We start from the raw sequence: 22,544 nt of genomic DNA, 5'->3' as shown, positions 1-22,544 counted from the left end.
TTAGAGGCTCCTCCTTTTTATTTAGTAGCACAGAATGAGACAAGCTCTTCCTTCCAGCTAGGTTAAGGTTTGAGGGAAGAGGAAGGAAAACAGAAAATGACGATAGCGGTTATGGTCTGAGAGGAGGGCAGAACTTGCAGGAGAGCAGAGGGTCAGAGAGGACCCCTGGCGGCATCAGGTGCCGACGCTTCAACCTCGTGAACTTCAGCAACCCTCGGCAAACGTCAAGTTCATGTCAATCCCAACTCAGTGACAAGCAGGACCTTCTGCTGAAGAAGTTGTGCTTTGTTGGACGTAGGCCCTTTCCTGGAGAGCTGAACGAGGGGTGACTCAACTGTCCCTGAGGGCCACTGATAAGACCTCAGGGACTGGCCGCCACAAGCCGCCAGAGTGAGCTCCTGCTTCCCAAGTAAAGAGGAAGATGGCGAGGAGGGAGGCGGGGTTCCTGAGCGGGACGCGGCGCTCCGGGAAAGCCGGGCCCCTCAGTGCTGCAGCTGGGACACTTCATACAGGTATGCGGCCAGCATCTTCGTCCCTTCTATGTAGTTATGCCTGATGAAGGAAGGATGGTTCTGGCTGGGCCGCCGCATGCAGGCAGCACCCCCGAGCCCAGGCGGTCCGCACTCCTCCCCGAGGGCCCGTCGCCTGGCCTGGCGGCCGGGGGTCCCGCCTGCACTGTCACAGGGCGCCTCATTTCTAACCGCAAGTTCAGTCAACCACCCCTCCCGGCCCACCCTGGTTCTGGTCCGCCAGGGTGCAGGTTTCTCCCCGGGCCTAGCGCGACCTGCCTTGACCTGGGTCCCCGCCCCTCGGCTGGGGGTTCTGATGATCGGGGTCCCGCCCATCTTAGTCCCTGACTGGCCTCATGGGGGGGCAGGAGAGAAGGGACGGTGGGGGGGGGGGCTGAGGGGAGAAGGCAGGGGGAGGGCCTGGGCAGGGAGGACTCTTCAGAGGAGGGCCCTGGCTACATCCGGGGCTGTGGGGGACGCGGGGAAGGTGTAGCCCGAGGCCCGCTCTGCCTTACCTGTTGAGCTTCTCGTTCTGTGAGTGCGCGCCATCGTCCGCCGAGCCCACAGGCAGCAGCATGACGTTCTTGCCTGTGGCCTCCTGGAAAGTCAGCGTCACGGGGATGCTGCCACCCTCCCTGGTCAGGTCAGGTTCAACACCAAACACTGGGGAGGGGACAAGAGCACCTGTGAGCTGCAGGCAGGGGTGGACTCGCCGCCACCCGGCCCTCGGCACAGGCTCAGGCAAGCTGCGAGGGAGGGGGTGCTGAGACAGCCCGTGCCCCACTATCCAACTAGCCCCCCACTACCCAACCAGCCCCCCCACTACCCAACCAGCCCTACACCCCACTACCCAACCAGCTCCCCTGCCACTACCCAACAGCCCCCCCACTACCCAACTAACTCTACCCACTACCCAACCAGCCCTGCACCCCACTACCCAACCAGCTCCCCTGCCACTACCCAACAGCCCCCCCTACTACCCAACCAGCCACCCCACTACCCAACCAGCTCCCCTGCCACTACCCAACCAGGCCCCCCACTACCCAACTAGCTCCACCCACTACCCAACCAGCTCCCCTGCCACTACCCACCCTGCCTCCTGCACCTCCCCACTACCCAACCAGCCCCCCAACCCGCCCAGCCCTGCACCCCCACCCTGCCTCCCCACTGACATGGTCCCGTGTTGGCAGATGGCGCCATGGGGGCAGCTGACCTGTCTTCAGGGCTCTTCTCCCAGCCAGGTAGTGGGGGTGGTTGAAGTCTGACACCCAGGGCTTCCCACCGTGGCCCAGGTACACCCTGAACTTGTTGGGGCTGTGCAGCTCAGCAAACTTCTTGGTCAAGTAACTTGTAACCTGGACCCAACAGAAGAGGCACAGGAGGGCTCAGCCCAGCAGCTGCCCCGAGCTCGGGGTCCGCGGTGAGCCTGGCTTGTCCACAGCTGGCGCCGGCCTCCGTAACCGGGAGAGTGGGAGCAGGGCTCTCACCAGAGAAGATAAAGGACAGTTTAATTCAGTAGCCATCCTGTACACAGCTACTCCCAAAGGCACCACCGTTTAGCTCACAGAATCGCGAGCCGTCGTTCACCTGTTCACCCAAAGGGTGCCGGGTGCCTGGGCACGCCCGCTGCCCGCTGCCATCTGCAGCTCCACACAGCCCAGGGCCTCCGTTTGTCCTCCCCACCTGATCCCATCGCCTCCTGAAGCCTTCCCCCAAGCCTGGGGGGCTTTCAGCATGGGGGGGGGGTCCTGCCCTCTGCCTCCCCCCAGCCCACTCCGGAGCCTCGGGGCCAGAGGTCAGACGTAGGTGCGCCCTGGCAAGGGCGAAGGTCGCGGAGGCAGCCTGCCTTTACAACCCTTATCTCAAAGTTTCAGCACTGCTTATTCTAAGGACTATGGAGCTGGGGCGCCAGGAAGCAGGGGCTCTCAGCCATCAGGCCCCAGATGGCCCTGGCGAGAACCCGGTCATGGGACCCCCGCCCAGCCCCACATGCCTGCTCGGTGACGACCTCAGGGGTCATGTTCGGCACGAGCCTTATCGAGAACTTGCCGATGACCTTCTTCGGAATCACAGTCTTAGCTCCAGCTCCCGAGAAGGCGCCTTCGATTCCATGCAGGGAGAGGGACGGGTACCTCCACCTGTGCATCAGGGTGTCTTTCTGCAGGAAAAGGACGAACGGGTTGAGACGTGCTGGGCCGGCTCCAGCACAGCCTGGGAGACCCAGGCCAGCTCCCCGCAGGACGGGGAGGGTGCAGCCCCGCGGGACCCCCACGGGAGCCCCACGGGCAGGACCAAGCAGCTGTGACGTTTTTAAAACCCCAGCAGCGCCTGATCTGATAACCCCCTGCAGGAGGTCTGCAGGGGCAGTGCCCTGCGGGGGCCCACGCCTCTGGGCCAGCACCTGCCGCGGCTCCCAGGACCCCACGCAGGGCATGGCGCAGAACCGGCACCTTGCAGGTGTGCAGCAGCGTCTTGGTGCCAATGTCCTTTGCGTACTCCTCCACATCAAAGTCGATGTTGTCATAGAGCGTGAGCTCCTCGTCAGTCACGGGGGCCACAGCTTCGTAGATGCCGGGGATGAGGATTTTCCCCTTTCTGTCTATCAGACAGCCTAGAGAAAAGGGGCCGAGGATGAAAGCTGTTCAACGTGCCGGAGGCATGGAACCAGGCGGCACCGCGCTGGTGGAAGGCACACGAGCACACAGGAGCCCGCGGGGGAAGGCGGTGAGATGCAAGTGACCCGCGAAGGCCGCGGGCAGCGGTGGCCAGTCCCACTGGAGTGATCACGAGGGGGACGTTTTCTGAGCATGTCAGCAGGCAGTGGCAGTCTCAGCATGCTGTGCTTATTGAGACGTGGAAGGGGGTGATGGCCCAGGCTGCACCGAGGCAGCGGCCAGCTCCAGGGTGGACACCAGGCGCCGGGCGGCAGCCGAGGTCCTGTGTACACGTACAGTCCACGGAACTCGGATGTGCCCGCACGGGAAGGGGCCTGCGGGCGACAGTGTGCTCTGACCCCTGGGAGCCAGCACCACAGGGGAGGAGAACTGACCATGGCCCTGGGGCCACCGAGCGCCTGGAGGAAAGGCCGAGTGCGTCACCATGCGCGTGGGAAGGGCTCGTGCCGTGCCCACCCCAGGGGAGCCCCGGGGAGAGAGGCGGGCGTTACTCCGCAAGGGCTTGCCAGGCAAGGGCACCCTGTGAGGCGCTTACAGAGCAACAGAGGCCTGCCCATGGGAACTCAGGCATCATGGGGCCCCGAGAAAGGAGCCAGTGTTTAGGGGAAACGTCAGACAAATGCCGGGGGTCCACAGCCGGCCGCGGAGGCAGAGGTGAAGCATGGTGAGCGAGAAGGGGCGCGGGGCGGCAACTGGCCGGGAGTGCTCAGGCAGAGGAGCCCGGCTGTCACCTGGCCACGACGGGGAAAGACTGTGCGGGCCCAACGCTGAGGTTAGGGCGTCGCGAACGGGGCTCTGCCTCTCCCTACGGTGGCACCCAGGGGCGCCCCATGCTCACCCATCAGGGAAATGAGGTCCGTCATGGCCTCGTGCACGGAGCCGCCATAAACGCCAGAGTGGAGGTCCTTGTCACTGCACTCCACCTGCAGAGAGAGGCAGCTGCACCTGATGCCACTGAGCTCGTTTCCATGTGGCAGAAAACCACACACACACACAGCCTGACAGGCAGCGTTCAAAAGCAAAAACTGACTCCCTCAGAGAGCAAAGCAAGGAGTTTCCTAAATTACAAAGTGAAGGCAGCAACAAAAAGTACTCTTGGAAATGCTACCCAGAGATAAAGGGGAAGTGCTAACCCAGGTAAGGGGTGTGCTACCCGTAGTTACGGTGGATGTGCTACCCACAGGTAAGCGGTGTGCTTCCTGCAGGAAGGTGGATGTGCTACCCGCAGGTAAGCAATGTGCTGCCCACAGCAGGATGTGCTACCCAAGTGAGCTATGTGCTTCCTGCAGGGAGGTGGATGTGCTACCCACAGGTAAGCGGTGTCCTGCCCATGGTGGGATGTGCTACCCGTGAGCTGGGTGCTTCCTGCAGGTAAGGTGGACATGCTACCCACAGGTAAGCGGTGTGCTTCCTGCAGGAAGGTGGATGTGCTACCCGCAGGTAAGTGGTATGCTGCCTGCAGTGGGATGTGCTACCCGTGAGCTGGGTGCTTCCTGCAGGAGCAGTACTACTTCTCCAGCACCCAAGGCCTTCTCCAGCCCAGTTAGCAAGACTCCTTGCAGGGCCTGCAGAAAGGGCACTACCTCACAGAGATAAAAATGACATGGCCTTGGCAGCCAGAGACCCAGCTTCAAACCCAAGCCCCCCACTTGCCAGTGGTGTCGCCTGGCCGAGTTACCTAACCCCCTGGTCTCTTGATTCCTTACCTGTAAAATGGAAATACTAGAGTGTTCAACTCTCAGCTACCATATTATCCTAGGTTATTTATAGAGCACACAGAACAGTGCTTTGTACACAGCAAGTGCTGTGTAATTTCTAGGACTTTCCAGTTTATAAAATACTTTTATATTCGTCATCTGGTATAATCACCATAATCTCCCTGGGAGGCTCCAATTCACCAGCTCGTCAGTAGCAGGTCCACTGTGGCCCCAGGCTCTCCCCACCATGCATCCTGCACTGAGCCTCCCTAACTGGTGGATGCTTCAGTTCCCTGCCTTAAGACAAGGCCATCATGGAATTAGAGCTGCAACCTTAACTCTAACCCTCAAAAGGAAATATTGCTAAAGTGCCTTGCACATGTCGCAGGCTTATAGACTCGCCTTTGATCTTTTCTCACTAACTCTGTGGCAGGCCTCTAAGTCAAGGCCCAGCCGGAAGTCGCTGAGAAACTGCCCTCTGGCCCCAGCTGCGCGACAGGGTGGCTTCCCTAACGCAAGCCTCGGGGACGACGGGCACGTGGTCCCGTCACTGCGTGGTGCCGGCCGCCTACCTCGATGAAGAAGTAGCAGATGCCGCGGAGCCCGTAGGTGATGCACGGCTTCTTCTTCCCCAGCCAGTAGTTGTCGGAGATGCACACGTAGTCCACGTCCTGGAAGAAGGTGTCCTTGCGTGCAAAGATGAGCGCGTCCAGGCCCTCGGAGCCGGACTCCTCCATGCCCTCCAGGCAGAAGCGGACGTTGACGGGAACGTCCTTTGGTGGGAAAGCGAGCGTTAGGAGGCACTGCGCCTTCAAGGGCTTTTCCTTCTTAGAAAGGACAGGAAACTACTGCTGCTTGGAAACCACGAATTTCAAACATCTTAGATCCTCCAGACCAAAGCCCTGGCAGCTGCCCGTGCGTCTGCAGGACTGCGAGTGCGCCCGCCTGGTCCCCACACCGCAGGCAGGAGCCTCTCGGAACGGTACCAGGTCCACGAGAACCCCCAGACCCACCCAGAGGCAGTAAGGACCGTTTGCCATCGGCCAATGTTGTGCCTCTAAAACCACGGCCACGGCCCCAGTCTGTCCTTGGTGCCATCACAGCCAGCACGCAGCAGTGAAGAACGAGCGCGGTGACGCCCCTATCTAAGAGGTCCTCAGCTCCACGGACAAGGACAGGTTTTCTAAAGAGCGGGACGGTGGCTGAGCACAATGCTGTTTATTCTGAATCACGTGCTACTTTTCCAGGTGTCCGCCCGACTGAGAAGAGGCATGTGGCACCCCACTTTAGAGGTGCAAAATGGAAGCCTTCCCTGAAAACAGGCCCGGGTCACAACAGGCTTGTGCAGCAGAGCCCAAGGGGGACCGAAGGCCACCGAGATCCAGGCAAGCACCCTGGGTGCAGCTGTGCTGCTGGCCTCGGCCTTGTCCTGTGCTAAGCCAGCCCGAGAGCCTTCTGGTCCAAGTCCCAAGCCCCCCACAAAAATGCTAATTATTCTATCACAATACAAGATCTTTACATGACAATCCAAGCCCATTGCCAACAACTGAGAAGACTGGTAAGCAACAAAATATTACGGTCTTTTTAGGAGTGGGATTTGTGCCAATATTTTTCTTTCTACTTTTTTGTATTTCACAAATTTCTACAATGAGAAGATATTTCAGTTATAAAAATGTATTTTAAAAAGTAAAACTGATTTTTAGGAGGAGCTAAACAGACCAGGAAAGGAATCTACCCAATGTCACAGAGCCTGTCTTATGTCCCAGCAAGTGACCACATTCTCAAGTTCAATCAAGGACTGATAATGCACTTTTCAGGTGCTGGCTGGGTTCTGCTGAGTCTTTACTATTAGGACCTTTGGTCGGCTATAAAACAATTAAACTTTTAATGTTTTCCAAGGCTGAAAAACAGAACCAGGACCTTAGACCTGAGCCAAGTGCTCTGGTACAGCGTGGGGCAAGTTTGCTATCTCGTATCTGGTGACCTTTGACCATCACACACTGTCCGTGAGGATGGAGACTGCCAGTGGATGGGCGATGTACCTGGTTTGTCTTCTGAAATGCTTCCAGGGCATTCAGCCAGCCAGCGACGGGCCCCTTATCGTCCGTTGAACCTCTCCCATACAGCTTCCCTGCGAGAGCAATCAGCAGGGTCATCGAGTCAGGACTTGAGGGGGCAGCGGAGAGGCCGAGCACCAGCTCCCGAGCCCGAAGCCCCTCGCCTCCTCCCAAAGCCCTGTGGTCACTCCGTAGGGAGCGGTCGGCCTCCATCCAACGCCACTACTAGAATTTACAAGAGAACTAGTCATAATCGAAGGGGCGGGCCTTAGGTCATAGCTGCCCCTCTCCCACTGTGGGCACGGGCAAAAGGCGCCAGTCCCTGTGGTACGTGAAATGGATGCTCAGCTTTCCCGGAAAGCTCCGCCAGTGGGTTAGTTACCACCTGTTCACCACAACCCGCCTGCAGGAGGGCGGGACGGGAGGTCTGATCTTAAGAAGGAACCACAATTCACAGATGTCACCCGCCCCACTTCTGAACCTCACTTGATGAAGCCTAGAGCACGTCTACCTGGGCCACCTCTTCTCTAGGTCACCACTCTCAACGGATGTCACCTCCAGTTGGCACCTGCTTCCCACTGGCCTCAAGGCCCCCACAAAGCCCAGCCCGACCCACACTCGCACAGAGGTCAGCAGCCCTGGAGGAGGCCCTGACGGGAACAGAGACGGGCAGCAAGGCGCCCCCGCGGCCTGTAGGGCTCGCAGGCTCTCTGTGGTGGGCTTGGCCGGTCGCTGACCTCCTCATCCTTAGATGTTCTCCAAGTTCAGCAGTTTCGACATGATCCACACCAAAACCAGACATGGCGTAAAGCTCAGGGAATTTCCTTTTACAAACTTAACCCAGTGTTTCACAAAAGCTAAAGATCAAATACAAACTCTAATTAAAAAAAAAAAACAACCTGGGGAGTGAGTGTAGCTCAGTGGTTGAGTTTGTGCTTCCTATGTACGAGGTCCTGGGTTCAATCCCCGGTGCTTCCTTATAATACATGTTAATATATTCTTGTTTCCACAACACACACTCACTGAGTAACCACTGTGTGCCAGAACTGAGCTCGCCAACAGAAATACCCCACTGCCAGTGCCCACCTGACAGCGGGGACACGGCCTGGAGCCAAATGCCTGCCGTAAAGGTTCGTCGGCGCAGGTGCCTGTAAGAGCCTCATAGAGGACGTGGGGGCTGGACGGGGTTTGCTGTGGGTGCCACCCTGCACAGAGGAGCGCAGTGTGCGGAGGGGCTGGAGGGCCACGAGCAGGAGCACGGGGAGGGGGCAGGGTGGGAAGGGAAGGTGGGCGGGGGCGCCAGACAGCCCTTCCCTGCCGCTGCGGCCTTCAGCCAGGCTCTGGAACAGCAGTTACATGTCCTCGTTGCTGGGGGCAGCAGGGGGTGAAGGGCAGAGCCCCAAGGAGGGTGTGATGAGACAGCTGAGGTGGGAGGGACAGGGAGAGCCAGCCCAGGACAGGGCCCGGGGGAGCCGGGGGGCCGCAAACAGGGACGGAGACGCAGATGCCCCGTCCGGGCACGACGGGGAGGGGCCGTTCACTGAGACAGGGGGAGGGACACAGAGGAACGGCCCCAGGGCCGAGCGGCCGCTGAGGGGCCTCGGTGCCTAAGTGAGGGCGAGTCTGCGCTAACCACCACCGCCAGCAGCTGCCCCGAGATGGCGAGGGCAGGGGCGACGCTTCATAAAAGGCTGATGGCAGAAGGTTTGCCTGCAAGGTAGAAGGCGTCTGGGAACTGGCCCAGGGGGAAGGAACAAATGGAGGGGGGGTCTTTACCTGCCAAGGACCGTGTCATGTGCCATGTGCAGAAGCACAGGACATTCCAGCAGTGAAGGCAAGAGAAGACCCCCACACCAAGAGGGGCTCTGAAAAAGAGCCGCCCAAAGCCGGGCCCTGCGTCAAGCGGGGCCCTCGCTGGACCAGCCCCTGGGGCCCTCCCAGCCGGGCCGGGCTCTGGGAAAGGCAGGTGCGTTCCCGGGACTTCAAAGCGCGGCTCCTGAGGCTCAGCCAGGGAGGCAGCTGTGAATGGGGGTGAGGGGTCGGACAACGGCTTCGGGGGCGGCGCTGCCCCACTGAGAAGGCTTTCCAGAAGAGCCTTCAGGAGTAAAGGGAAGGCCAGCGGGCCCCGGCCAAGAAGGGCCGCGCCTGCAGGAGAAAAGCCAGGCTTCCTGGAGTTCACCAACCAGAACCGCCGGCCCCCGTTCAGAACCTGCTGAAAACGGCCTGTAACGCAATGGCCAGAACCAAGAGACCACCAGCAATTTTCCAACACCAAGGCTGCAGGCACGCTCCCCAGACGCCAGCAGCGAGCGCCTCTCAGGTGAAGGAGACGCGCAGGGCTCTCACCGTCTCGCTCCACCAGGGTGAAGGGCTCGCTGTCCCAGCCGTCCTCCAGGGCCGCCGGCTGCACGTCCAGGTGCCCGTAAATACACACGGTCTTCTTTTTTGGGTCTGAGCCCAGCTTGCCAAGCAAAATGGGAGGAAGTGGGATCTCTGAGCCATCAGGCAGCTAGGAGGCAAGGGGGAACAATCAAGGCCTGTCTGTTTAAAACTTTGAGATTTGCAGCACATATTATTAAATATCTTGAACTTCCTTACCTGTTCTCACCAGTCAACTTCTACTACAGAGTATAAGGTCACACTGTTCCACTGAGGTGTCAACTAGCAACACCCCCTTTCCTACATTCCAAAGCACACAAACTGAATCATGGTCACCAAATGCCGGCAGCTTGAAAATTGTAAAGGCTGATTTTTAAAAAATTATTTAACAAAACATATTATAAAGGCTGAATTTAGAATGCAACTTAGCTTGCTATTTTCTGAAATAATGGTTAAAACCTACTGCAATCGTAAATCTGAATTAGAAGACACATTTCTGAGATTCTGTAGGCAGATCAAAATTGCACACTGGAAAGGCCAGAAACTACAGCACGAAGTAACCACAGCACGAAGTCATGGCACTCAGGTGAACCAGGGTAGCCCCAGCTGGTTCTTGCCGTGAGCTGTCTACAGGCCTTCTCGTCTACCCCAGTCCCTGAAGAAGCTGTCCCATGCCTCTCCCTTTGTCCAGCACAGAATTGGAGGTGACGGGAAAAGCAATTTCAGCCCCAAGTCCATGCGGGCCTTTCCCACTATCACGTCAGGCCTGCATTTTCACCCTGGCCCATTCGGGCCGCGCAAATAGGCCCCTATCCAGGTACCTCCTACATTCTAAGAGCAAATTCCTTGATGACGACAAGACATCCCAAGGAGATGGCGCAGGCAGGTGAAAACCACGCGTACTTCTGCTGTGGCTGCAGGGGAGGAGGGTTTCTATTTGGACCACTGCACACACATGTGGAAGCCTGGTTGCTAGAAAGCACTGCTCTTGAAAACACACCCAAAAACCTAACGTACAAACTGAATTGCTAACACAGCTAACCAAACAGTTTTCAACTAAGGGGCAAGGGGAGCAGGGTGGGAACAACACAGAATCCGGCACACAGGGTGCTGGGCTGACCAGAGGCCTCCCGGAGACCCTGGCTGTGAGCAGCGCTGCGGGGCCTGTCTGTGCTCCAGGGCCTGGCACTGCTGCCAGGTTCTCAAGGCACTGGAATTTGCTTACTCTGTGAAGCTGGAGTCAACTCGCCTAGCCGGCCCGGCTGCCCCGGGATGGCCATGGGGCGGGGGTGCTTCTCCTGCAGCCCCTGCCCTGCTCGCGCACCGGGCACGCAGCCCCTGGAGTTGCCTCTGCCCTCCGCTGCTGGCCAGGAAAATGAGTTTTAGAAACAGCAGATCTTTCGTGAAATCAGTTTCTATTTGATGTACCTCCTCTGAAATACTGAAGCCTTTTCTTCAGAAGCCAATGGGACCCAAGTACCTGGCTGAGATGCACGATCCGGCCTTTAGGGGGACAAAGGGATACCTGGGCTCCACTGCCTGCCTGCAGCCCCCGCCGTGCTTCCCCGTGCCCCGCCTCTGCGCCGGCCCCTCCACCCGAGCCAGCCCCAAGCCTTCCCTCCTCCTCCTCACCTTGCTGGGTTCTTCCCCTAGGACCCACCACTTCTCGCTTCCTGGGCGCCAGTTCCAACTTGGAGGTGGCCTGGTGGTTGGTCCCCACACTTTACCTGGGGTCTGGGACGGGCTCAGAGACAGACCCCAGTCCCAACTGCAGCCCGACTTCTGTGACCTTCTCACCCCACCACTGTGGGCGACTCGGTCTCCAAAAGGCACCCAGGGACCTGTTCAGGCAATGGGCCTTTTCACCATGAGCCCCCTGCGGGGAAACCTGCACGTGGGGGAGGGTGCCAGGCAATGGGGAACAAAGCCCGACAGAGCCCCAGTCCCAGGCCTGTGGCTCAGGATGGCAGGGCTGCAGGAAAGGCAAGAAAGGGCCCCGAGGGACCAGGAGGTGGCACCCAAAGCATGGGTGCCAGGGCGGCAGGCAGTCAGGGGAGAGCTGGCCAAACCTGGGGGGGTCAGAGGCGGGCAGCCGAGGCCCAGAACCAGGAGAGCGGGCCACGCACAAGGGCTGCCCATCACTGCCTGTATCACAGGCTGAACGAAGGCAGCGGGGAGCGCCTGAGAAGGTGCAGCAAAGAGGCCATGCCCAGCACCACTAGTCCACGTTGGCAGACGCGCCTCTCCAACCTGGCTGTAAAGATGGCAGTATTTTCTGGACCCCTCAGCACACTCAACCCAGGGATGAGCACTTGGGAGTGTCTCCTGAACGTTGGCAGGTGAAAACCAGGTATCACCTGTAAAGGGCAGCCAGCCTGAAAGAGTTTCCAAGTCGAAAATTAAATAAACTTACCTTTTTTCACCAGAATCACAGTACAAAGGCAGTGACCGTGCTGGGCCCAGAGACACGGGGCAGGCTCCCCCTGCCCTCACCCAAATCTCTACAACCCCTGCCCCTGCTAAGGCCAGATAACTCCTCCCCAGCCTCGACCTGAACGTCATACTCCAGACGTGGAAATCTCAGTCTAGATTTGAATGCCTTAGTCCAGATCTGAACGTCTAGTCCAGACATGGGTGTCTTAGTCTAGACTTGACCTCCCCCTGCCCGGCCCTGGCAGTGGGGCCAATGCCCAAGGACTCCCAGCAGTCCTTCCTGACAGTCGACGCGTGACCCTCCCGCCAGGCCCTGCCCCTGGGGTCGGTGACCGGCATCACTGCTGAGCACCCTGCCCTGGATCCCGGGTGGCCCCTTTCCTCCACGAGGCTGAAAATGCACTGGCTTCTGCACTTACATTAGATGACGACCAATTCCACCTCCATTCCTGCCCCAAGTCATCACCACTTTCTGAAAAATGCAACTTTTTGCCAAACGAATGTATGGGAAGACAAGGGAAAATGTTTCGTAACCTCACAATCGCATTCAGCAACACTGCAATATTTCAGTAGAACTTCTCAAACAGTGATGGAAATTTTCAATCACTTGGTTTAAAAAAAGGTGTTATTTAATTCAAAGTAGTGTAATAGCCATTTCAGCTTTTTGCAGAAGGTTCTTTCCTAAGAATTGTACTGTAATGACGGTGACAAACAGTAAATCTATTTACTGCAATGACATAACTTCTTCATGATTATTTATAACCACAAGATTTTTTTATATATTAGGAAAAATGGAGGGAAGCAAGTGAAGTATTCTTCAAAATAAAAATAATACGAAGAAACTAGGCTTAACTCCCAAGAGAGGAGGAAAAAATATTTGGAAGCTGTAGCATATCTTAAATCAACTACTAAATTTGTTGTCAGAAGAAAATCTCAAATAACTGGGAATCAGGAGGCCTGGATTATAATCCCGGTTTTGGGATGAACCTACGATGGGTTCCTAAGCAAGACACAGACCGTCTTCCATTTATGAAAAGAGCGGATGGAAGTGGAGGTCCACACCTCAAATTCCATGACTATGACTTCAATTCAACATCTAAATCATAAGGCAAAACGTGTTAAACTTGCAATATAAAAGAATATTAAAAACTTTGAAAATATACCACACAAAGCACATAACTAACAAAGGACTGACATCATGTGAAAATAAAATAGTGGAATAATGAAGCATCAAGTCAGCTTGTTCATTTAAATTAAGAAAAAGTTTTCATCTGTCCGAATCCTTCATTAAAATATAACTGACCTCCACCCCTCAAAAATCTCTTTTTCAGGAACCAGATCATGAAAAAATGCCAACTCTACCTACTGTGAAGCTAGAGAACTAGAGTACTAAGTGGAAGCTTTTTATTATTTTTAAATCTACAAGGATAAAGTGTAACTTCCTAGTTTGAAAGTTCACTAATTTACAGTGGGGAAATCTCAGCTATTTTTTAAAAATGGTCATTATGTTAACTTATTCTTGAAGAGTTCTCCTTCCTGGAGAAAAAAACTATCACAAAACCTTTGTCCCAAGCCAAATGAAATAATTGTACAGATTAATGCATGCAAATTGGACTTTTTTTTTTAAGATAGATTTGTCTGAAGTGTAAGGGCAAATACAAATTAAAAATCAGAAGAAAAAAAATTTAATTCTCCCTGTTATAAAAAAGGAAAGGTTTTCCCATTGCCCTTTCTTAAAGCACTTCCTTGGAAAACTTGCAAGTTTTTTCTCTGCCTCTTTGAAATGTATGTAAACCTTTTAGAAAGCTAAAAACACCTATTCAGTTTTACAAGCCAAGAATGCCCTTCTCTTTGAAATGAAATCTTCAAGGAAGATAGCACCCCTACCACCTAGCTCCCATGGGACCGCAGAAACCTAACTCCTGTTGTACGGAGAAGAGAACTTTATCTTTCCTTTTTAGGAAGGCAATCAGTAACACGGTTGGTCACCCCAATTACCAAGCCAACTCAGGATGAACCCCACGTGACAAAAGGTGCTGTGAGCCCCTCTTACTTGAGAACCTGAGTGGGTGGGAGCTGTCTGCCCGCCTGACGGAAGCGTGTGGTCTCTTTCCACCTTTGCATTCTCCAGCAATTGCCTCTGATGCACGTCACCTTTGGGTTTAATGCTTACTCAGTGGTAAAACCACTTTCTTTCTCTTCTACCTGGTGGAGGGGTTTTCTCCATTGACCAGAGACTCCGTCTTTAGCCCTCGGGAGTCACCTGCTCCCTTGTAGCTCTGCCACACAGAGGTTGCCGGGAACGTACCTTTTGTGTCCCGATATCCACCAGTTCCACCGAGCCGCCCAGCTGCTGGATGTCGGCAGCCGCAACTTCCATCATCCGTTTGACCTCGCCTCGCTTCTCGGGCCACGCAGACACACTCTGGATGGCCACCCATTCTGCAAGTTTCTGTTGTGGTAATAAGCAAAAACGGATTCTGAAGAGATAACCCTTGAGGGAGGAAAGACTTCAGGCACACAACGCTGATGCTACCTGTGGCCGTTCTGTTCTGAATCCACTGACTAGATGTAGAAGAATGGACCCGTCCTACTGGTTTTTTAGTTAAGATAAAAAAGTATATACATTTGTACTGACCCTGTACCAAGAACTATAGCATAAAAGGAAAATGTCAGATCGTGTATTTTTCACTATTAAGCATAAGATGAATGTAAACAAAGTTCCATAAATAAGTTTATACTGAATCTAACAAAATTATAAGTGAAGGATACTGGAAATACCTAACGTTTCCACAGCTCAAACTAGCTTACTTATCACCCTATCAATGGTCAAGGATTCTAAAGTGTAAGTTTTAGAAACAGAACTCTAAAGATTTCGCCTCAAATTTGTCGCCTATTAATACATAAAACTGCAACTGATGCCCTCAAAACAAGAGACAGGCTGCTGGATGGCAGCGCCCAACACACGCGCACGTGCATGTATGTGCACTTGGTATATGTTAATGTCCCCATGAGGGGGCGGGTCGTAAGTGAACCTCCTCGCAGGACAACACAGGTTAGAGTTGGAGTGGAAGGGACACGGGGCTACCTCCCCCAGGAGCAGGGGGTTTTGCAAAGTAGCCCACTTTATTGATGGAGGGCCCTAAATGTTAGAAAACTTTCCCAACACTGAGTGGAACTCGGCCTCTGTATAATATTCATGTTTGTCCTACCTCTATCCACTATGAACTTAAACAAAAATGTTACTCTTCTGTAATTTTTCAAATATTTAAAAACACTACCATGCCATGCGTCGAGACCATAGGCCCTCTCTCCTTGAACCAATCTTAAAGAACATGACTCTAGGACCTCTCACCACTAGGAGGGTCCACGGATGTGTCCTCCAAGTTTGTAAAACATGTACAAGAAAATCGCTTTTCTTTGGTTTCTTTCCTGCTACTTTAAAAGACACCGTACTGCAATCCACACAAGCATGAGGCAGCACGGGGTGCTGATGTGTATGGTCAAATAATATTAAATTATCCCTATTGCCAGGTTATACCTCATGGTCGAATAATACAGTCACCCTCCTTCCCACGCAACGGTGGTCAGAAGGTTTCCAATCATAGTTTAAGGAAAATAGTTCTTTAAGCTGTCCACCAGAAGAAATTAAACCAAAATCCCAGATCCATGCTGCTCTTCCTGGAGGCATACATGAGGACCCTCTATCAGAAGTGGTCCCTTTACCTTACGCTGTAACGAGAGGGAGAGGAACAGAGCTGTTGGCCGTATTTTATATACTTGACAACAGCCTAATTCACAGTAGCTTTTTGAAAGTTTCTCTTGAACCCCATGGGTTTCAATAATTTTAAAGTTTGCGACAATGAACTACCCCTCACCTTGATGTAGCGCTCCTGGTTTCCGTCGATGTACTTAAACAGGCTAGAGAGGACCGACATGGTTCCACCAGACAGCAGGCTGGAGAATCTCTGGAATGAAGGGCAGCGTCCCTCCGGCTGCTAGGCAGGAGCTGTGCCACCTCCCAAGGCTCAGGGTTATAGAAAGGGTTACTCCACCCTCCCAGCCGGGATTGCGACACCCTGGTCACAAGACTCGCAGGAAGAAGCAGGAAGAAGCTCAGTTCTTGAAGTCAGCAGTCTTGGCAACCAGTGAGCGGCTGGGGCAGCTCTGCCAGGCTTTCCTGCTTTCCTCGGGGAGAAACCTGTCATAAAACTCAGGTGTGAAAATGGCAGGTAACTGACGAAACTTAAAAGTAGATACTTCCCATTCACACCAACTCAAACCCTTTTTAAAAAGTTATATTCCTAATCCCAGGGAGAAGGTTCCCACTTAGCATCACCGTGGAGTAAAGGGGCACTGCAGGGAACCCTGGAGTAAAGGGGCACTGCAAGGAACCCGTGGCCAGGTGAGGCCAGCTCCCCAAGGCCACAAGCCCTCAGCACAGCACCAAGGCGCCCAGCCGGAAGGAAAGGCAGCTGATAAGGCCAGGCCCAGCCCTGCAGTGGCCACAGCGGAGGCCGCCTCCCAGAGTACTTCCTAACGCACAGTTGATTGCGCAGGACCCAACACTCTCCGTCCACCTGACAGATCAGGGGAATCCAAATGAATATGAAATTTAAAAAATGGTTCTGGTGTTGGGATTTCCAACATGGGTTCTCTTCCCTTCCTTCAACTGGCAATCTGGATTCTTTCAAGCAGACTCAAAGTAGCAGTTGCAAAGTGCCTCAGACATACTGAGCCACTTCAGCACCGGTGCTGAAGGCTGGAGAGGGACAATGCCTGCTGGGTCCCCGAGGTTGAGGTGGGAAGCCAGACGCCTGGTGTGCACTGACATCAGCAGTGACTTCAACCACTGCAGTAGAGCCAGGCAGCTGCTCAGCGGAAAGAGGAAGTCGCCGCAGCAGGCGGGGTGACGCCGAGGGTAAATCTTGCCTCTCAGCACCTTCTTCCTCCTCTGGGGACATGGACTGCTTCTCTACCGCCTGGCCCACGCAGAGGCTCTCAACTGAAAGGGCCTCAGCGAGACAGTCCACGCACGCTGGAGAGGCGTCTTAGGAGCATAAGTCAAAATCGCATCCATCGACCACCAAAAATGTACACTGGGAAGCTTCCTGTTTACATGAGAAGAAACTCCACATAGTAGCAGGAAACTGACAGCACTGGGTGCTTTTCACTTGGGCTGCTGGTCATTAAATTCCCCAAATCCCAAGCTCATTGTGGCAGATATACATTGATATTGTATTTTCTGCAGCCAAATTAACCAAAGGTCTTTTAGCTAAACATTCAAGGATGGGATTATCTAAATTGCACCTTTTATCAGAGGACAGTACAGAGACCAGGTTGCTCAGCAGCCCAGGCAGCTGCTTTGCATAGCTCAAGCTATATTAATCAGTCAAAGCAGGTTGGACCAGGTCTACTTTCTCCCTTTGGCTCACAGTTCTGGACTGCTCCTGTTTCACCCTCCAGTACCAAAGCCATTAAGTGGGGTGACTTTTATATGCCCTAGTGAAACCAGTTTATTGAGACAAAAGCAATTCGTTGGCTCGAACAAAAACTATTAATCTTACAAAATAAACTCACTCACTTCCCTCCTGAAACCTTAAATCCAGGAGGAGTAACATAATTTAAAAATTGAAACTTGTGAGAGCGGAAGGAGAAAAGGACACCTGCAGCACCTGGCACTCTTGCAGTACACGAACTGCTCGATTCTAGTCCCAGGGCTCTCCGTCCTTGCCTCTAACTGGAGGCCCATAACAAAGAGCCAAATCACCGTTTCATGTCTGTGGGAACACCTCTGAAGCAGGAGAGGAAACTCTAGTTGGCCCATCTGGAACTGGATTCCAGACACACCTCAGAATTACCTCTTCCTGCAAGCTTTAGGAACAATAAAGGCATTGGGAGAAGGTTCCCCTCAGGGCCTCCAGGGGGTTAAACGGAGTTGGCCCTGGGATCACCCATGCTCTGTCCACGGCTGCGGGGGTTAGGTGAGGACCTCAGCACAGGTAGATGAGCTCATCTCACTTAGGAGGAAGCCCAGGTTGACGGGCTAAGGCCCTGCCCTGGACCAGCAGAGCTGGCAAGGGGATTTCTGCCTCCTCTCGGGGGCTCTTTCGGTGCCTTCCATGCCGGTTGGCAGGGACCCCTGAAGAGGGGCTCTGTGGCCCCAGGGACAACGCGGGCCTGAAGCCTCGGGGACAGGCGGCTGGACCTCTCTGCGGGCCTGGAGGGGCCGGGCTCTGCGCTTACCCGCCTCGCCCTGCAAGCCCACCCCAAACCTGGGGGCCCCTCGCTCACACGCCCCTCCCGAACCAGCGCCGCCGCCCTTGTTTCCATAGCGACCGCGTGTCCCTGCCCGCGGCGGGGTGGGCCGATGGCCGCTCGCAGGTGACCCGGGCGAACGAGGCCCGCGCGGTGGAGAGGGCCCCGGGGCTGGCCAGGGCTCCTCCCGCCGGCAGGACCCCCGGGGCGGGCCGGGGCCACTCCCGGTGGGCTACGCGGGCGCCGGCGGCTCCGGAGGAGGCTGGGGTCTGGGGAGGGGCCAAGGCGCCGGCCGCCGAGGGGAACCCCGGGCTCGGCCCCGGGCCTCCCCGCGCCGCCCGCCGCCGGGGCCGCACACGTCAGCCCCGCAGGGCGCTTACCCGCCGCGGGCTCCGGTTCCGCACCCGCAAGCCCAGGCCACGCCCCACCACGCCCACCAACGCCGGTCCCCGGCGGGGGGCTGACGTCACCCGCCACGCCGTCGCTCCCGGGCTCGGTCGGTGAGGGGCGGGGCGTCAGGCACTGCGCGCGGGGCTAGGACCTCCGAGCATGCGCCGCTCGCAGGGGATGGGTGGTGCGCCGGTGCGCAGGCGCGGGGCAGGCGGGTGGTTATGGCGTGGGTTGGTGTGCGTCTGTGGGTCCCACCCGTGAGTCCTCGGGCCTTGGGGCTCCACGACGCCTCCCGCCGAGCCCGTGTGCGGTCGAGGCCCGGGTCGGGCAGACTCCTGAAAAACGAAGAGAACTTGTGGGCTCTTGTGCTGGTTGCACAAATTTCAATTTGACGAAGCTTAGCCCTTTACACCAGCACCTTTACGAAGAGTAATTTTATCATTTAGGTCCCAGATCATGGAAGTTAATGAGATGAGACACATTATTTACTGAGGGCCTGCTGAATGATCTTCTTAATCCTTGTGCGGTCATTTATCACTGGAATATGCTAATTTTCGTTGGAGTTTTCCCAAAAGAATTTGGAAAACATATTCCTCCCACGTGTTTTTAGGAGTGATTGCTCTGGGACTTTTTTTAGTAACGAGTTTAATAGTTGTAGAGGATGCAATATCCCACGTACTATGGGAAATTAAAATGCTGATACTTTAAAATAAATTACTTCCCCCCCCCCTAAGTATTACCTGGTTTGTTTTTCCTTTTTGATTTCTGTTTCCATTCTACATCCTGCAGAATTTTGTCAAATTTAATAGTTTTATGCTTAATGTCTTTAATGGATCACTATCATGCTTTTCTGCAACAAAATATGTATGTAAATTAAAGCTAGTATGTAATTTCCTATCCAAAAACTAAGAGCTAGACTTTTTTTCTGGATTAAATGCTCATTACTATTAGTACATGATTGGTTAAAACAAGTTAAATATATATTTTGGTAAAGAATTTTTAAATATAAAAATATTTATTAAAAATGCACCCTTTAGGGATGCGGATGTGGCTCAACTGATATAGAGAGGCTCCCTGTCAATTGCACCACCTCAGTTCCTTCTCTGCTTTAAAATAAAACAAAATTTACAATTAACTGGTATCCTTGATTAAGGAGGTATTCTCCAATAATTTAATGTGGTATTTCAAATCATCCCCTTGTTTAAAGCATTTGGGGTTTGTTTTTGTTTTTTACAGCCTGAAATGATATATCATTGTAAGATTTGGGATATTTTGCTTTGGGGCTGATTATAATAATAGCTGCCTTCAGAGGCAGAAAGTATGCTTGAAGGAGTTAACAAACGTACAGCTCTTAGAGCCAGGCCTGTCACCTAGTGATGTCTTCTAGGTGTAACTACACTTCTCCCTTCTCTTTATTTTGTAGAGGGGATGGGGGCACCTGCCAGCAGGGAGATGGGAGCGGAGGACAGCAGGCTAGCTCCACGGCCCTCGTGTTCCTAAGCACATCCGTTTTAGGAGAGGCTACATGTGGCATTTGAGCAGCTGGAAATTGGTGCCCTTAAAACTCTCTGAGCCCTCCCTTGAGGTTTGAAGACTACTGCCGTACGCCACTATTAAGAAGATGAGCTGCTTTTTGAACCTACATGTGCACACCTCCGAATGCCCAGCAGGCGGCCCTGCACGTCCATTTCTGGGTGCATTGCAAGGAGTACCGTTGTGATCTTAGCTTAAGGAAATAAATAGGCTCCTCTTCTCTGCTGGATTTGGGGAGAGCAGGGGCAATATGAGAGAAAACAGGAGCGATGCGGACTGGAGGCTCCAGGGTGGGTGCTTCAGAAAGAGAAACTGTGTGACCTTACACTGAGGATTTAGAGCACGTAGGCCTACAAAAGTTGCTCTTGATTATGGAGCCCCTCGTGCAGCATTGGTCGGAAGCCTTCGGCTTTGTGCTTCCAGTAGCTGCAATTTTCAGTTGACCAGGTCCCAGGTCAGTTCTTTTTAGCCAAAGACAACAGGATAATCTGTCACCCTGGAAAACCAAGAATTTGCCTAGGAGCAAAGTCCACTTTGGGGAGCATAATTACTTTCCCGAAACCCAGAATGCAGAGAAATAGCAGAGAATGACGTGTCCAGGTGACCGCCACACAGGAAGCAGACCTGGTGATCACCAGACAGGCTGCATAAAGAAGAAACAAGGCGAGGTCAGGCTCACACAGCCGCAGATGATGGCATCTTGGCAGCTCGTTGGCCTTGAGCAGCGAGTACTGTCCGCTCCAGCCGGCCTGCATTCGATCTCCAGACCCAGGTGGTCATGCTTCCAAGGACTCATAGGCCCTTCCAAAGCAGTACAGCCAAAGCCAGACCCTTTGTTTTCCCCCGCCTGCTTCACCTCTGAGAATTGTCCCCTCCCTCGAGCGTGTGGGTCTGGCCTCATCAGGCGAGCCCTCTGAAAGAGGATCCAGAGGTCGGCAATGAGAGAGCCTGCTGCAGATGTTCTCCTGGGAGGCTACAAATGCCACATGGCAGCAAGTGGCAGCAGCCTCCGGGAGCCAACGGCTCCTCACCATGTAGCCATCTGGAAATGAGCTCTGCCACCAAGCAGAAGTGCTTGGAAGCAGGTTCTTCCCCAGCCAAGCCCCGGATGAGAGCGCGGCACAGCCAGCACCTTCCCCGCAGCCTGGGAGACTGAGCAGAGGGGCTAGCCTGTGAGCTGATACCTGCTAAATACACAGCAATGCATAATGAATACCACCCGCAGCAGGTCTCCTTCGCAGCTGGAGGCTTTTGACTGGTGAGAGATTCCTGTGGCTTCTCCTGCTAAGTGACTCTCCATTTAGGCCCTTCTCCCCTCGCACAGTCCTCACTCAGGTTTGGGCCTTTGTCTTTGCTTTCAGTGGTGGTCGGTGGGCGTGGGATGAAGTGAAAGCTTCCCGATACAGCATCGCCCTAATGCAAATGGCATGACCCTAATTGTAGGAAATCCTGAAAAATCCACAGCAAGGCTACTAGAGCTAATAAACCCATTCCATAAAATGGCTGTTACGAGATCAACATGCAGGGAAGCGGAAATGGCTCCACAGACAGAGCTTCCACCTACCATATAGGAGGTCCAGGGTTTGATACCCAGGGCCTCCTGGCCCATATGGTGAGCTGACCCATGTGGAGTGGTACCACACACAAGGAGTGTCGCCCCACACCAGGGTGCCCCCTGCACAAGTGTTGAGAAATGAAAAGTATAATCTTACAAGAATATCTAACGAGACACTCCTGCCCCTGCTTCTGTAAATCAGCCTGGGAGAACATGGCCTTGCAGGAGAATATCAAGTGAACAACTCCTGCCCCCCTCTTCTGTAATCTAACAAATGACTCCTGCCCCCCACTTCTGTAAGTCAGCCCACAAAAGCATGGCCTTGTACCTGCATTCTGTTTCTGTAAACCCGCTTGCAAAATTTTGCCTAGCAACGTGTTGGCCAATGAACAAAAGTCATGTTGATCCCACATGAAATCCTACACAAACCTATTAAAGCTGAAAAACGGCTCAGAATTTGAAGATTGACTCTCCTCTGGGCCTGTGTGTAATAAATCTACTCCTCTGCCTCTCTGAGTCCTGTCTTAGGTTTTGTCTGAAATTCAGAACTCCTGGCTTAGTGGCCCCCATGCAAGGAGTGCAGGCCTGCGTAGGAGGGTAGACTGCCCAGGAGTGGTGCCACCCACACGGAGAGTTGACACAGCAAGATGACGCAACAAAGAGACACGGAAGAGACGATATGAGATGCAGAGAGCTAGGGAGCTGAGGTGGAGCAAGAGAATGATTGCCTCCCTCCCACTCTGGAAGGTCCCAGGATGGGTTTCCAGAGCCACCTAATGAGAATACGACAGACACAGAAGAACACACAGTGAATGGACACAGGGAGCAGACAATGGGGTAGGGGGAAGAGGGGAAAATAAGAAAAAAATAGATCAACATGAAACATTGGTACTTTTACATGATCAATGAACAAATCGAACATGTCTGAGATGGAATTTATTATGTGATCTTAGAAACTGACAGTTTATTCATTGCAGACATATAGTCCTATGAATGCAAATTCTTACATTCTTCACCTGAAACGTCCATATTCAAAGATTTCTCTCATTTCCACAGCC

At 54.0% G+C, this 22,544-nt stretch overlaps 1 protein-coding gene across 3 annotated transcripts; it reads right to left on the bottom strand.

The window, feature by feature from the left end:
- Positions 1–18,575, bottom strand: CNDP2 (carnosine dipeptidase 2). Of its 3 annotated transcripts, XM_012519873.3 has the most exons (13): positions 18,389–18,517; positions 16,485–16,861; positions 15,629–15,951; positions 14,059–14,202; positions 9,285–9,447; positions 6,924–7,012; positions 5,454–5,654; positions 4,023–4,107; positions 2,960–3,120; positions 2,503–2,667; positions 1,723–1,864; positions 1,025–1,172; positions 1–552 (listed from the first exon to the last, which is right to left on the bottom strand). In XM_012519873.3, exons 3-13 carry the CDS (start codon positions 15,686–15,688, stop codon positions 483–485), a joined length of 1,428 nt encoding a protein of 475 aa, XP_012375327.1. In that variant the 5' UTR covers positions 15,689–15,951; positions 16,485–16,861; positions 18,389–18,517; the 3' UTR covers positions 1–482. The 3 variants fall into 3 exon arrangements, with proteins under 3 accessions (XP_012375327.1, XP_004479182.1, XP_012375328.1); XM_004479125.5 differs by lacking the exon at positions 16,485–16,861 and having other exon boundaries at positions 18,389–18,575; XM_012519874.4 differs by lacking the exons at positions 16,485–16,861; positions 18,389–18,517 and adding an exon at positions 18,045–18,228.
- Positions 18,576–22,544: the final 3,969 nt, after the last annotated feature.

This window comes from Dasypus novemcinctus, chromosome 16 (assembly GCF_030445035.2).
Source record: "Dasypus novemcinctus isolate mDasNov1 chromosome 16, mDasNov1.1.hap2, whole genome shotgun sequence".
Classification (NCBI taxonomy): Eukaryota; Metazoa; Chordata; class Mammalia; order Cingulata; family Dasypodidae; genus Dasypus; species Dasypus novemcinctus.
This window is presented reverse-complemented; position numbering and strand designations above follow the sequence as displayed.